The sequence below is a fragment of the Anomalospiza imberbis genome, unplaced genomic scaffold (assembly GCF_031753505.1).
Source record: "Anomalospiza imberbis isolate Cuckoo-Finch-1a 21T00152 unplaced genomic scaffold, ASM3175350v1 scaffold_61, whole genome shotgun sequence".
NCBI classification, from domain to species: domain Eukaryota; kingdom Metazoa; phylum Chordata; class Aves; order Passeriformes; family Viduidae; genus Anomalospiza; species Anomalospiza imberbis.
The window spans coordinates 1-15,295 of NW_027100224.1; the positions used below are offsets into that span (position 1 = coordinate 1).

Sequence of the window (15,295 nt, forward strand, 5' to 3'; positions counted from 1 at the left end):
CCCCAAAATCTCCGCAGTGCCCCCCACACTCACCTCGCCCTGCGCCGTCCGAGCCTCAGCTGCCTCGGTGGCCTCCAGCCTGTGGGGTGTGGGGGGCATTAGGGATTGGGGGGGGTCTCGGGGTCTTTTGAGGACCCCCAGACCCCCCAGCTCCCCCACCTGTGCCGGAGCTGGTCCCGCTGCAGCCGCAGCCGTTGGTTCTCACGCCGCAGCCGCGTCACCGTGTCCCTGGTGGGGGGGGGACACCGGGGCGCTCGTGAGGGACCCCACGAGCAGCTGGGGACGCCCCCCACCCACCCCGTCCACGTTTTTGGACACCTCCCTGGACCCACCTGAGCTCTGCGGGAAGGATCTCCGCCGCCAAATTCCGGGGAGGGCCGCGCCCCCCTCCAGCCCTGCGTCTGGGGTGAAAGATCCATTTTGGGCAGGGGGACACCCCAAACCTGCGCCCTGCCCACCCAAACCCCTCTGGAGCCCCCCTAAACCCTGCAGCCCAAAGTGGGGGCTCTCTGGTGTGCCGTGCAAGGGTGGTGCTCAGTCAGGAGCGTGTCCCCTCACTCCCAGGTGTTCTGTCGCCTCTCTGGGTAGGGTCTGTGCCGCCCCACACTCACCTGCCCGGCTCAGGTAGCTCTGCTGCACCTGCGCGCAGCGCAGCTCCTCGTTGGCCTCGCGCAGCGCGTCCCGCTCCTCCAGAAGCCGCTGCGGGGGCACAGGGGGCTCAGGTGTGTCCCCGGGCATGTCCCCGGGTGCGTCCCCGAGCCTCACCCACCTCCTTCTCCTGGCTCAGGGCCTCGAATCGCTCCTGCAGGTGCCGCAACTCCAGGTGCCACTTCTCGGCCCGCAGCGCCCGCCTCCGCCTGCTGCCCGCTCAGCTCCTCCACCTGCGCGGCCGCACCGTTGAGGGTCGCCGGGCACGGCGACAACGCCGCCGACGCCGCCGCCTGCCGTGCGCCCCTCACCTGCCTGCGGGCGGCCTCCAGCTGCGCGCAGCCGGCCTGGGCGCGGCCCAGCTGCTGCTGCAGGTGCGCAGCGCGGCGCACCTGGGCGGCGTGGCGCTCCTCCAGCGCCCGCGCCCAGCGCCGCAGCTCGCCCGCCGCCGCCGCCCGGCCCCGGTACGTGGCCACCGCCGCCTCCAGCCGCCCCGCCCGCGCCGACGACGCCCTGGGGGACGGGGACAGCGCGCGCGGTGATGTGCCGCCACACCTGAGCCCAGGTGCGCGGCACCTGAACAACGACATGCGGCCACTGGCGCGACAGCACCGCCCTGATGGCGATGCCATGGGACGTGGAGCCACCCAGGAGCCCCCTGGCTCACCTGAGCAGGTATCCCAACTCACCTGAGCAGGTATCCCAACTCACCTGAGCAGGTACCCCGGCTCACCTGAGCAGGTCCATCTCGTCGCGCAGCGCCCGCGCCTCCCCCGCCAGCCCGCTCAGCTCCTGCGCCCGCGCCTGCAGCCCCCGCGCCTCCTGCTCCAGCCGCGAGCAGCGCGCCCGCAGCTCCTCCCTGCCGCTCTCCAGCCTGCAGCGGGACCCCCCCAGCCTCAGGTGAGGGCGTCAGGTGAGGGGGGGGGGTCGCAGGGGGCGAGTCCTCACCTGTAGTTCTCCTCCTGCAGCTCCTCCACCTGCGTCTGCAGCCGCAGCAGCTTCTTGGCGGCGGCGCCGGCGGCGTCGGACTCGAGCTGCTCCCGCAGCGCGCGGTTCTCGGCGGCCAGGTGTCCTTTCTCCTCCAGCAGCGTGGCCACCTGCATGCCCAGGTGTGCGGGAGGGGCGCAGGGCTGCGGGGTCCCCTCCCAGGTATTCCCACCCCGCCCACAAACGGCTCAAGGATCCTTTCCCATTGAGCCTTGGGTGTTCTTAATCCAGCAGGGGGAATTGGGGGGAGTCCAGGTGTGCAGGAAAGGGCCCAGGTGTGCAAGAAAGGGCCCAGGTGTGCAGGATCCTTCCCAGGTGTGCAGGATCCCTCCGAGGTGCGCAGGATTCCTCCCAGGTGCGCAGGATCCTTCCCAGGTGTGCAGGATCCCTCCCAGGTGCGCAGGATCCCTCCCAGGTGTGCAGGATCCCTCCCAGGTGTGCAGGATCCCTCCCAGGTGCGCAGGATCCCTCCCAGGTGCGCAGGATTCCTCCCAGGTGTGCAGGATCCCTCCCAGGTGTGCAGGATCCCTCCCAGGTGCTGCCAGCGCTCCCATGAGCCGGCAGAGAATCCCCTCGCCCTCGCCCTCGGGTGGAAATTGGGGGGACCCAGGATTTGGGGTCCCCCCAGGTGATCCCGGGCCTCACCTGCTGCTCCAGCTCACGGCAGCGCTGCCCCGACCCCTCCTCGGGGGGCTCCTGGCTCAGGAAGTAATAGCGGCGGGACTGGGGGGGCACAGAGGGGCTCAGACACCCCCTGGCACCCCCAAATTCCTCCCGAGACACCCCAAAATCTGCCCCCCACCCCCCCACCTGAGTGTCGAAGTTCCCGTAGGTCTCAGCCGCCATCGGCTCCGACGGCTCCGGATCCAAGAGCTGCCACAAAGAAGGGAGAAGCTGGGATTTGGGTGGGGGGCTTCAAGCCCCCCAACAACCCCAGGGGGTCCCCAAAACTCCCCCACGACCCTCCAAGCCCTGTGGTCCCAAACCACCCCCAAACCCACCACCGCAGTGACCCCTCACAGGATACCCCCCCGCAAACCACCCTCGGGGACCCCCAACTTCCCCCCAGTGACCCCCCAAAACCCTTAGGGCCCCCCCCAACACCACCCAGGGACCCCCCAAACACCCCCCAAAGCGCCCCCACCTCTTGGATGGCCGTCATCACCTCGTGCTGCACCGACTCCTCCAGCGTCATGATGCGCTGGATGTGCTCTGGGGAGGGGGACGTGATTTGGGGAGGGGGGTTCAGGGGGGCTTTTTTTTGGGGGTGTCACGGGCGGGCCCCCCGAGTCCCCGCACCCACCTTCCCGCCGCTCGCAGCTCACGGCGCAGCCCAGCACCAGCCTCACCAGTTTGCCCAGTTGCTCGGGGTCGCCGTGCCGGGCGGCCGGCGCCACGTCCGGCACGTGCTGCTCCGCCACGGCCTGGCCCAGCACCTTTGGGTGGGGGGGCCTGGGGTCAGAGCCCCCACCCCCACCCTCAGGGGCTCCCCCAAAGTCGAGGGGAGCCCCCCCGACCCAAAAATGGGGTGGGGGTCCCCAAGGTTGGGACCCCCCCCGCCCTACACTCACATCCTGCCAATACTCCAGGACGCTCTGCAGCACCTGGCGCAGGTTGTTCACCTGGGGAGGGGGGGGGGGGGAAAGTGGGAACCCCTCCCCACGAGGACCCCCAAATTCCGCTCCCACTCCCACTGCTGTGCTGCGTGGGTACCCCAAAACGGCCTCTCCGCAAAGACACCCCCCCCCCAAAAAAAAAGTATTTTCCCAAAAAAATCCCCCCAAAGTTGTCGCCACAAAGCTCAACGTCCCCCAAAAGCCCCCCCAAAAAGCCCCCCAAATCAGTCCTCCCCAAAAGCCCCCCCAAATCAATCCTCCTCAACCCCCCCAATCAGTCCTCCCAAAAAGGCCCCCCAAATCAGTCCTCCCCAAAAGCCCCCCAAAATCAATCCTCCCCCCCAAAACCAGGACCCCAAAATCCCTTCCCAAAACCACCCCCATAAGAACCAACCCTCCTTAATCCAGCCCCCCCAAAAACAGCCCCCAAAACCAACGGCCCCCCCCAAAAACAAACCCCACGTTCTGACTCCCCCCAAAAACCCCATCCCACCCCAAAATTTCCCCCCCAAAAACCAGCCCCACATTCTGACTCCCCCCAAAAACCCCATCCCACCCCAAAATTTCCCCCCCAAAAACCAGCCCCACATTCTGCCCCCCCAAAAACCCCATCCCACCCCAAAATTTCTGCCCCCAAAAACAAACCCCACATTCTGACTCCCCCCAAAAATCGCATCCCACTCCAAAACCAACGCCCTCCCAAAACCAGCCCCACATTCTGACCCCCCCAAAACATGCTGCCCCCCACCCCAAAAAACAAACCCCACATTCTGACTCCCCCCAAAAACCCCCTCCCACCCCAAAATTTCCCCCCCAAAAACGAACCCCACATTCTGACCCCCCAAAAATCGCATCCCACCCCAAAACCAACGCCCCCCCAAAACCAGCCCCACATTCTGACCCCCCCAAAACATGCTGCCCCCACCCCAAAAAACAAACCCCACATTCTGACTCCCCTCAAAAACCCCATCCCACCCCAAAATTTCCCCCCACCAAAAACGAACCCCACATTCTGACTCCCCCCAAAAACCCCCTCCAACTGCAAAATTTCCCCCCCAAAAACCAGCCCCACATTCTGCCCCCCCAAAAACCCCCTCCAACCCCAAAATTTCCCCCCCAAAAAATGAACCCCACATTCTGCCCCCCCAAAAACCCCCTCCAACCCCAAAATTTCCCCCCCAAAAACGAACCCCAAATTCTGACCCCCCCAAAAACCCCATCCCACCCCAAAACATGCCGCCCCCCCACCCCAAAAACCGAATCCCACATCCTGACCCCCCCAAAACACTTCCCCCCCCCCCCCAAAATCGAGCCCCCCCACCTTGAGCCGAGCGCTGCCCTCGGTGTCCCCCCGGATCCGGCCCAGCCACGTCTCATCAAACCAGGAGGGATCGCTGCGGGGGGGGGGGTGCATTGGGGGGGAGGGGGGGTCCCCAAAATCAGCCTGGGCCTCTGGGGGGGGGGGTCCCCGAGGCCGGGGGGACGCCCCCCGCCCCCCCAATAAATAACTCACATTTTGTGCAGGACGTGGGCCAGGGTCACCCCGCTGGCCAGGTCCGGGGGGGCCGCGCACGGCGAGGGGGGGTCAAAGGTCTGCAGCTGCGGGGGGCGGGGGGAAAAGGGGGAGTCGGGGACACCCCAAAACCCCCCAGGGGGGTCAGGGACACCCCGAAACCCCCCAGGGGGGTCAGGGACACCCCAAAACCCCCCAGGGCAGTCAGGGACACCCCAAAATCCCCCAGGGGGGTCAGGGCACCCCGAAACCCCCAAAACCCCCCAGGGGGGTCAGGGACACCCCAAAACCCCCCAGGGGGGTCAGGGACACCCCAAAACCCCCCAGGGGGCTCAGGGCACCCCAAAACCCCCAAAACCCCCCAGGGGGGTCAGGGACACCCCAAAACTCTCCAGGGGGGTCAGGGACACCCCAAAACCCCACTTGAGGCCCCCCCGGGGTGACCAAGGACACCCCAAAACCCCACTGAGCCCCCCCCGGAGGATTTAGGGATGCCCCAAAACCCCACTTGAGGCCCCCCCGGGGGGCCCAGGGGTACCCCAAAACCCCCGAATAGCCCCCCCGGGGGGAATCAGGGACACCCCAAAACCCCCACTGAGCCCCCCCAGGGGGGTCAGAGCACCCCAAAACCCCAGTGACCCACCACGGGGGGGTCAGGCATACCCCAAAATCCCCAGAGAGCCCCCCCAGGGGGTCAGGGACACCCCAAAACTCCACTGAGCCCCCCCAGGGGGTCAGGGACACCCCAAAACTCCACTGAACCCCCCCCAGGGTGGTCAGGGACACCCCAAAACCCCAGTGACCCCCCACGGGGGGGTCAGGCATACCCCAAAATCCCCAGAGAGCCCCCCCAGGGGGTCAGGGACACCCCAAAACTCCACTGAACCCCCCCCAGGGTGGTCAGGGACACCCCAAAACTCCACTGAACCCCCCCCAGGCTGGTCAGGGACACCCCAAAACTCCACTGAGCCCCCCCAGACCCACTGGGGGGGCACAGAGGGGGGTAGGGATCACACCCCACCCCCCAAAATCCCCCTCCGAATTTCGGGGGGGGCGGGGTCAAAGGGCACTGGGACAAAGGGCGGGGGGGGTCACCAGGGCTCGGACACGTCTGTGGCGGGGGACAAAGGTCACCGGGGGGGGGGGACAGGGACCTGGAGGGGCCGCAGGGGTCACGGGGGGGGTCACGGGTGCCACGGGGGGGGTCACCGGGTCCCCGAGGGGGTCACAGGTGCCCCGGGGCGACCAAAGTTCCCGAATCCGCAGGAACCGCCCGGGTGTCCCGGGGTGTGGGTGGGTGGGTTCCGGGCTCGATCCCCGAGCACGGGGGGGGGGGGGGGTCCCGCTTGAACTCTGGGGGTCCCGGGGGGGGTCCCGGCCCCCCTTACCCAGGTGAGCAGCGCCCCGCACGCGTCCCGCCCCGCCGCCATGTCCGGCCGGTCCTCCAGGGGCACCGAGGCGCGGCCGGAGCGGCCGCACCTGCGCCCCGCCCCGCCCGCCACGCCCGCCGCGGCCTCCGGGGCCACAGAGTCGCACCTAGAGCGGCCGCACCCGCCACTTCCGGCCGCGCCCTTTCCGCCCTTCCTCCCGGGCCATAGAGACGGGGACAGAGCGGCCACACCTGCGCGCCACGCCCCCTGCCGGGCACGCCCCGGCTGCAGCGGAGCCGGGTCCGCCAAGGCCATAGAGTCGCGCCCGGAGCGGCCCCGGCGCGGCCCCGCCGGTGACTCACGGCCGCGTCCCGCCGCCCCCGCGGCCGCGCCCGTCGGGCCCCGCCGGCTCGGGAGGGTCAAGCGGGGCCGCTCTCGCCGCGGGGCAGCGGCGGCGGCGACGCCCGCGCTGCGTCAGCGCTGAACCCGATGGCCTCGCGGGGGCCGGCCGCGGCCGGAACCCCCTCCAGTGTTCCCAGTAAGGTCCTGGAACCCCCCCACCGTGCTCCCAGTATGGACATGGGGACATCCCAGTGCTCCCAGTATGGACATGGGGCATCCCAGTGCTCCCAGCATAGACTTGGGGACATCCCAGTGCTCCCAGTATGGACATGGGGACATCCCAGTGCTCCCAGTATGGTCATGGGGGCATCCCAGTGCTCCCAGTGTGGACATGGGGACATCCCAGTGCTCCCAGTATGGCTCTGGGGGCATCCCAGTGCTCCCAGTATGGACATGGGGCATCCCAGTGCTCCCAGTATGGCTCTGGGGACATCCCAGTGCTCCCAGTATGGCTCTGGGGGCATCCCAGTGCTCCCAGTTTGGCCCTAGAACGCCCTGGGCCCTCCCCCACATGTGCCGTGTGCCCCCCCCGGACATCCGGGGCCCCCCCAGCCCGAAACCCCGGTGGCGGTTGGGGCCGTTGGGGGCCCCAAAAGTCACTTTGGGGAGGGGGGGGGGACACACCCCGGGGCCTCCCCAGGAGCGGGACCCCTCCCCATTGTCCCCCCAGACCCCCCGGTGCCCCCCTGGACCCGTGCGCCCCCCCCCCCCCCCATCAGGGGCGATCGCCCCGCACCGGGGGGGGTCACGGCGGGGTCACGAGGAAGGAGAAGTCGGGAGGGAAAATCCAGCCCCAAAAATCCCCTAAATTCCCCTCAAATCCGGGCCGGGGGAGGAGGCGCCTGTCCTCCTCGGGAAGTCCCGGGGAGCCCCCCCCGGCACGAGCACACGCGTGTGCGGCCGGCCGCGCCCCGACGGGCCGGGACACGCCGGGGACACGCCAGGGACACGCCGGGGACACGCCAGGGACACGCCGGGGACACGCCTGGGACACGCCTGGGCACGGCCCCCCGCCCTGGCTGCGGCCTCCGGGGGTCCCAGGGACTTTTGGGGGCCGTTTTGGAGGGTCCTGGGGTGGTTTAGGAGGGTCCTGGAGCGGTTTTGGAGGGTCCTGGGGAATTTTTGGAAGGTCCTGGGGTGGTTTAGGAGGGTCCTGGGGTGGTTTTGGAAGGTCTGGGGTGGTTTAGGAGGTCCTGGAGCAGTTTTGGAGGATCCCAGGGTGGTTTTGGAGGATCCCGGGGTGGTTTAGGAGGGTCCTGGGGAGTTTTTGGAAGGTCCTGGGGCGGTTTTGGAGGACCTGGAACAGTTTTGGAAGGTCCTGGGGTGGTTTTGGAGGACCTGGGGCGCTTTAGGAGGATCCTGGGGTGGTTTTGGAGGGTCCTGGAGCAGTTTTGGAGGGTCCTGTGGTCACTTTGGAGAGTCTTGGGATGGTTTAGGAGGTCCTGGGGTGGTTTAGGAGGTCCTGGGGCATTTTTGGAGGATCCTGGGATGGTTTAGGAGGTCCTGGGATGGTTTAGGAGGTTCTGGGGCGGTTTAGGAGGGTCCTGTGTGCCTCACGTGGGGACACGGAGGGGACACGAGGGCGCCGGTGTGAGCTCAGGTGTGGATGACCTGGCAGGTGATGCCCGGCACACACCGGACCCCCGGCACACACCGGACCCCTGGCACACACCGGACCCCTGGCACACACCTGTGCCCCCTTTGCCCGTCCCCCCTTGCACGCCTGTGCCCCCCTTTCACTCACCTGCCCCCTTCCCCTGGCCTCTCATCGCTCACCTGTCCCCCCCCTTTGCTCACCTGTGCCCCCCAAATTCCCCAGGCCCCGCCCCTTTTCCCCTGGGGGCGTGTCCATGCAGGAGAGGGCGTGTCCACGCGAAAGGGGCGTGTCCGCCCCCCGCCCCTCCAGCCAATGGCGGCGCGTTTCCGCCGCGCGCGGCTATAAAGGGCGCGGGCAGCGCGGGGCCGCGGGTTCGAGTCCCGCCGCTCCCGGTGCGGCCGCGCGGATGGAGCCGCCGTTCTACCGCCCGGCGCCCTTCCCGGGCGGCTTCTGCCGCCCCGAGCCCGACTACGGCGCCTTACCGGGGCCGCTGCAACAGGCGCCCGCCCAGGAGCCCTTCCGCGGGCTCAAACCGGCGCCGTGCCCCGACGGCACCTTCTTTGGGAGCGGCGCCGGTACCGGCAGCTTCTTCTACCCCGGTCCCGGCGAGCGCGACGGCTTCACCGGGAGCTTTGCCCAAGCGCTGGACGAGCTGCACCAACCGGGGCCGCCCAACGTGGCGCTCCCGGAGCCGCCGGCGCTGCCGACGACGACGGCGGCGGGGATGGGGGGACCCTTCCCGGGGGTCCCCGGAGCGGAGGCGGCGGAGCCGGGCCCCGATTCCCCGGAGCGGCTGCAGGCGGAGCGGCGGCGGTTGCGGAACCGGCTGGCGGCGAGCCGGTGCCGGCGGCGGAAGCTGGAGCGCATCGCGCGGCTGGAGCAGCGCGTCCGGGGGCTCCGAGCGCAGAACGCGGAGCTGGCGGCCACGGCGGCGCGGCTGCGGGCCCAGGTGCGGCGGCTCCGCGGCTCCGTGCGGGACCACGCGGGCTCGGGCTGCCCGCTGCCCCCCGGCGCCGCGCTCGGCTTCTAGAACCGCCCCGCCGGGCAGGGACCGGCACCGAGGGAGCTCCGGGGCAGCGCTGGCTCCTTCCGCGGAGCCCCGCGGACAGCCGGGGGGCGTCCCCCGCTCCCGGCTGGGCACGGAGGGGCGGGCCCCCCCCCCCCCCCCCGGCAGGGGGACACGGCCGGAGCGGCGGGGACACGGCGGCACCGGGATGCTGCGCGGGACGGCGGCTTCGGGGGGACCCCCATGGACACGGCCCCCGTGGACTCCGCACGAAAGATCTCCCCCAAGGTGGACCTGGAGGAGCTGGGGACCCCTGAAATGACCCCCGGGGATGGGGGGATCCCCATAACGGAGCGGCCTGAAGGGACCGGCAGGACCCGACCCCCCTCAGGACCTGCGGGAACGGGGCCTGGGGGATGGATGGGGACCCCCAAACAGGGCCTGGAGCCCCCCCTCCCCCAGCTGGGCCTGGGGACCCTCCCCCGGTTCTGAGGAGACGCCTCAGGCTCCTCCAAATTGAGGATTCCGCCGGGAGGGGCTGAGCGCGCACCCCAAAGGGGGGTGTTTGGGGGGGTGGGCGCATCCCCCTCGTGACGTTTACAAGACCCCCCCTCGGTGGGGAGCAGCCCCCGGGGACCCCGAAATCCCGGGACGGGGGGGGGGGCGATTCGTTGTCGCTGCTTTTTTTTCTTCTTTTTTTTTTTTTTTTTTTGTACGTTTGTATTTAATTCATAATAATAATAATAATAATAATTGTGATAACGGCTCTGGTCGTGCTGAAGCGGGGGCGGCGGGGCCGCGCGTGTCCCCCCTCCCCCTCCCGTGGGAAGCCCCCCGCGTGCACCGGCGTCAACGGAAGCGGGCGGGGCCGGGGCTTTCCCCGCTGACGCAACTGTGCCCATATATGGGCAGGCGGGAGAGGGAGAGGCCGTTCCGGGAACCCCCTCCCGCGCTGCCCGCCACCGCCCGCCCCGGGGCCGCGCTTCCCAGACGGGGAGGGGGGGGACACGAGGCTTCCGGGGCACCCCCGCCGCTAACCCACCCTTCCCGGGACCGCCCCCGCCGTCCCGGGGAGCCCCCCCCCGCCTTATCCGGGGCTCCGCAGCCCCTCCCCGGACACTCCGCCCCGCGTCTCTCCCGGTGCTGCAAAGACCCCGGGACCCCCCTTTGGTCCGCCCGGAGCGGCGTCCCGCCCCTTATCCGTTAAACCCCGCCCCTTATCCGTTAAACCCCGCCCCTTATCCGTTAAACCCCGCCCATTCCGTTAAACCCCGCCCGTTCCGTTAAACCCCGCCCGTTCCGTTAAACCCCGCCCCCGCGCTATGGCGCCACTCTCGAGTGACCCGCCCCCGCTAAGCCCCGCCTCCACGACTAAACCACGCCCCGTTAGACCAGGCTCGCACCATGATTGGCGCTGATTGGGGCCACGCCCAGTTAAGCCCCGCCCCGCCATGGCGCTGTCCGCGCTGCAGCGGGACCCGGCGGCCGGGGGTCGCTTCGCCTCCGCCGTGCCCGACCCGTGCCGCCGCCGGCCCTGCGCGCTCGGCGTGGACGAGGCGGGCCGGGGGCCGGTGCTCGGTGAGCCCCGGAGGGGCTCCCGCGGGGAACCGGGCCGGGGGGCGGCTGCACGCGGCGCGGAGAGGGGTCCCGGTGCACCGGGGGTTGAGTTTGGGGGTCCGGGGTTTGGGTGGAGAGGGTCCCGGTGCACCGGGGGCTGAGTGGGAGGAGTCTCGGTGTCCCGGGTGTTGAGTCTGGGGATCCCGATGCACCGGGGGCTGAGTGGGAGGGGGTCCCGGTGCCCCGGGGGTTGAGTTTGGGGGTCTGGGGTTTGGGTGGAGAGGGTCCCGGTGCACCGGGGGCTGAGTGGGAGGGGTCCCGATGCACCGGGGGTTGAGTTTGGGGGTCCGGAATTTGGGTGGAGAGGGTCCCGGTGCCCTGGGGATTGAGTTGGAGGGGTCCCGGTGTCCCGGGGGTTGAGTTTGGGGGTCCCGGTGCACCGGGGGCTGAGTGGGGGGGTCCCGGTGCCCCGGGGTCCCCTCTCACCCGCCGTGTCCTGCCAGGGCCGATGGTTTACGCGATCTGCTACTGCCCCGTGGAGCAACTGGAGGAGCTGGAGGCGCTGGGGGTGGCAGGTGGGGGCGTCCCGGGGGTCGGGGGCGGGGGGTCCCGGGAGGGTTTGGACGGTCCCGGGCAAGGGGCACGGAGCCCCGGCGGTCCGGGGGGGGGGTGAGGGGGAAGGACGGGGGTGTCACATGAACGGGGGGTTGGGCGTCTCGGGGGTGGGTTGGGGGTCCTGGGGGGAGCTCGGGGGGTCCCGGGGGGAGCTCGGGGGGTCCCGGGGGGAGCTCGGGGGGTCCCGGGGGATGCCCTCACCCCCCGGACGCCCCCAGACTCGAAGACGCTGTCGGAGGCGGAGCGGGAGCGGCGCTTCGGGCTCCTGGAGGCTGCGGGGGATTTGGTGGGGTGGGCGCTGCAGGTGCTGCCCCCCGACCACATCTCGGCCTGCATGCAGCAGCGGTGAGACCCCCGGAGCCCCCCCCCCAAAAACCCCGGCGTCCCCTGGTTCTCGGGGAGCCCCCCTGGGTGCCCCCGACCCTCCCATCCTGGCTCCTGCGTCCCCCGCCGCCCAGTTTGGGGGTGCTGGGGGGGAAATGCGGCTCCCGGTTTGGGGTGCTGGCTGGGGGTGGGCTTCCAATTTGGGGGTGACGCCCCCCCCCTCGCCCCTTCCTTCCCCCCCCCAGAGCCAAGTACAACCTGAACGAGCTGTCCCACGACACGGCCACGGAGCTCATCCAGTTCGCGCTCGACTCGGGGGTGCAGGTGGCCCAGGTGGGATTTTGGGGGGGGCCTGGGGGTGGCCCAGGTGGGATTTTGGGGGGGGGGCCACCCCGGGAGTGGGGAGGGGGAGCGGAGGGGTCCCCACTTTGCGGTTCCGCTCTGTGCCTCAGTTTCCCTCATGGGTGATTTGGGGGATCCCGGGGTGATTTGGGCGGTTCTGGGGTGCTTTGGAGGTCCCGGGGCGATTTGGGATCCCGGGGTGATTTGGGGGTCCTGGGGTAATTTTGGGGGTCCCGGGGTGACTGGGGGTTCCGGGGTGATTTAGGGGGATCCCAGGCTGATTTGGCGTTCCAGGCTGATTTGGGGTTCCGGGGTGATTTGGGGTGATCCCAGGCTGATTTGGGGGGTCCCGGGGGCTTTGGGGGTGCCCCAGGTGTTCCTGGACACGGTGGGGCCGGCAGAGAAGTACGAGGCGAAGCTGCGGCAGCGCTTCCCGGGGCTGGGGGTCACCGTGCGCCCCAAGGCCGACGCCCTGTTCCCCGTGGTCAGCGCGGCCAGCATCTGCGCCAAGGTGGGGCTGACCCCCCCCCGGGACTGACCCCCCCACAGCAACACCCCCAAACCCTGAACTGACCCCCCCACAGCAACACCCCCACAGCAACACCCCCAAAACCCTGAACTGACCCCCCAGGACTGACCCCCCCCACAGCAACACCCCCCAAAACCCTGAACTGACCCCCCCAAAACCCTGAACTGACCCCCCCCAAACCCTGAAATGAGCCCCCCCAAGAAAAGACCCCCCCCCCACAGCAACACCCCCAAATCCTGAACTGCCCCCCCCACACCAACAACCCCAAATCCTGAACTGACCCCCCCAAACCCTGAACTGACCCCCCCCACACCAACACCCCCAAACCCTGAACTGACCCCCCCACACCAACACCCCCAGACCCTGAACTGACCCCCCCAAACCCAGGACTGACCCCCCCAAACCCTGAACTGACCCCCCCAAACCCAGGACTGACCCCCCCAAACCCTGAACTGACCCCCCCAAACCCAGGACTGACCCCCCCAAACCCAGGACTGACCCCCCCCTACACCAACACCCCCAAACCCTGAACTGACCCCCCCCCAAACCCTCCCTCCCTTCCCAGGCCCCCACATATTTCCTCCCGCACCGCTGGGTTTTTGGGGGAGGGGGCAGGACCCTCCACTCCCTCTGAGCCCCCCCTGAGCCCCCCCAAGCCCCCCGTTTCCCCTCCCCAGGTCGCCCGGGACCGGGCCGTGCTCCACTGGAACTTCGTGGAAGATTTGGGGGGACCCCGACCGCGACTACGGCTCCGGATACCCCAACGGTGGGCGCGTGGGGTGGGCAGCTTTTGGGGGTGGGTGGGTTCCAATTTTGGGGTGCCCCTGACGTCATTCCCCCCCCCCTCCCCCCGCACCCCCTTTTTGCAGACCCCAAGACCAAGGAGTGGCTGAGGAGGAACCTGGAGCCGGTGTTCGGCTTCCCCCGCCTCGTCCGCTTCAGCTGGGGCACGGCGCAGGCGCTGCTGCGCACCGGGGGGGGTCCCGGTGCAGTGGTACGGGGGGGCACGGGGGGTCCCGGTGCAGTGGTACGGGGGGTCCTGGGGGGTCCCGGTGCAGTGGAACGGGGGGTCCTGGGGGGGCACGGGGGGTCCCGGTACAGGGGGGTCCAGGGGGGTCCCGGTGCAGTGGTACGGGAGGGCACAGGGGGGGCACGGGGGGTCCCGGTGCAGTGGTACGGGGGGGCACGGGGGGTCCCGGTGCAGTGGTACGGGGGGTCCTGGGGGGTCCCGGTGCAGTGGAACGGGGGGGTCCTGGGGGGGCACGGGGGGGTCCCGGTACAGGGGGGTCCAGGGGGGTCCCGGTGCAGTGGTACGGGAGGGCACAGGGGGGGCACGGGGGGTCCCGGTGCAGTGGTATGGGGGGTCCTGGGGGGTCGCGGTGCAGTGGTATGGGGGGTCCTGGGGGGTCCCGGTGCAGTGGTACGGGGGGTCCTGGGGGGGCACGGGGGGTCCCGGTACAGGGGGGTCCAGGGGGGTCCCGGTGCAGTGGTACGGGGGGGAGTAGGGGTGTCCTGGGGAGGGGGCACGGGGGCTCCCGGTGCAGTGGTACGGGGGGGGTCCTGGGGAGGGGGCACCGGGGGGGTCCTGAGGGGTCTTGAGGGGTCCTGGGGGGTCCTGGAGGAGCACAAAGGGGTCCTGGGGGGTCCTGGTGCAGTGGAACGGGGGGGCATGGGGGTGTCCTGGGGGGGGGGGCACAGGGGGTCCCGGTGCAGTGGAACGGGGGGAGGCATGGGGGAGGGTCCTGGGGGGTCCCGGTGCAATGGTACGGGGGGGGGTCCTGGGGGGATGCACATGGGGGTCCTGGGGGGTCCCGGTGCAGTGGAACGGGTGGGGGGCGTGTGGGGGGCACAGCATCCTGGGGGTACAGGAGTGTCCTGGGGGGGACACACGGGGGTCCTGAGGGGCACACGGGGGTCCTGGGGGGTCGTGGGGGGGCACAGGGGGGTCCTGGGGTGGGGGGCCAAGGGGGATGGCCCCTGTTGAACTGGGGGGGGGTCCCGTCGGCGCGATGGGGGGGGTCAGCATGGGGGCAACGTTCCTCTCCCGTCCCACCCCCCGCCCCCCCCACCCCAGGGCTGACGAGGACCCCACAGAGGACCCCGGTGCCCCCCCCTCGGTGCTCTCCTACTTCGCCCGGAGCCCCCCCCGGCGCCCCCCCCACCGCTTCTTCCAGGAGCGCAGCCTGCGGCCCCTGGCCGAGCTGTGACACCCCCCCCCCAAAAAAAAACCAGGCGCCCCCAACCCAGCTGATCGTTTTCTAATAAAGCGTTTGAAACCACCCCGAATCTGCTTGGGGTTTGGGCGGGGGGGGGGGGGGCCCTGGAGCTGAAGGATTTTTGGGGGGGTTGTGCCCCCCCCCCGCCCCCCCCAGGGTTAATCGTCCCCGGCCAAAGGCCCGGGAAGCGCCGTGGCCTCAATCCCGGGGATTTGGGGGGGGGGGTCTGATCGGGGGGGGGTCACACCGGGGGTGTCCCGGAACACCCCAACCCCCCCCCGTTTGGGGGCCGTTTTTGGGGGGGGGGGTTCAGCACCGGGAGGGGCGGGGGGGGTCGTGGCGGGGGTGACGTGACCCAAATTACGGTGGGGGGGGGGATTGCAGACCCCTCCCCGCCGCCGTTCAGCACCGCGGACAGCGGGAACGGAGGAGCGGTGCGGCGGGGGGGGGGGGGGGGGGGTCACCGGGACCGGGCCGAGCCGCCCCGGCGCGGGGGGGCGCCCCCGGCCCGCGGGGATGGGCGGGGCCGGGGCGGGGCCGGGGGCGGGGCCTCGCGGGGGTCCCGGGTGATGG

The 15,295-nt window shown here is 70.2% G+C and overlaps 2 protein-coding genes across 2 annotated transcripts; one reads left to right on the top strand and one right to left on the bottom strand.

Annotated features, from left to right (window-relative positions):
- Positions 1–35: 35 nt before the first annotated feature.
- HOOK2 (hook microtubule tethering protein 2) lies at positions 36–6,248 on the bottom strand. Its single transcript, XM_068178870.1, is given in 17 exon segments — positions 36–79; positions 160–228; positions 333–401; positions 612–699; positions 770–850; positions 852–881; positions 960–1,161; positions 1,382–1,522; positions 1,597–1,745; positions 2,281–2,358; positions 2,446–2,508; positions 2,780–2,847; positions 2,939–3,071; positions 3,207–3,257; positions 4,573–4,645; positions 4,765–4,850; positions 6,153–6,248. Coding segments are annotated over 16 exon segments (1,365 nt in total). The 5' UTR covers positions 6,195–6,248; the 3' UTR covers positions 36–79; positions 160–217.
- A 4,312-nt stretch (positions 6,249–10,560) lies between these two features.
- Positions 10,561–14,717, top strand: RNASEH2A (ribonuclease H2 subunit A). The gene is given in 9 exon segments (XM_068178908.1): positions 10,561–10,717; positions 11,200–11,271; positions 11,530–11,656; positions 11,881–11,968; positions 12,351–12,488; positions 13,184–13,231; positions 13,233–13,272; positions 13,376–13,500; positions 14,581–14,717. Coding segments are annotated over 9 exon segments (771 nt in total). The 5' UTR covers positions 10,561–10,590; the 3' UTR covers positions 14,587–14,717.
- The last annotated feature ends 578 nt before the right edge of the window (positions 14,718–15,295 follow it).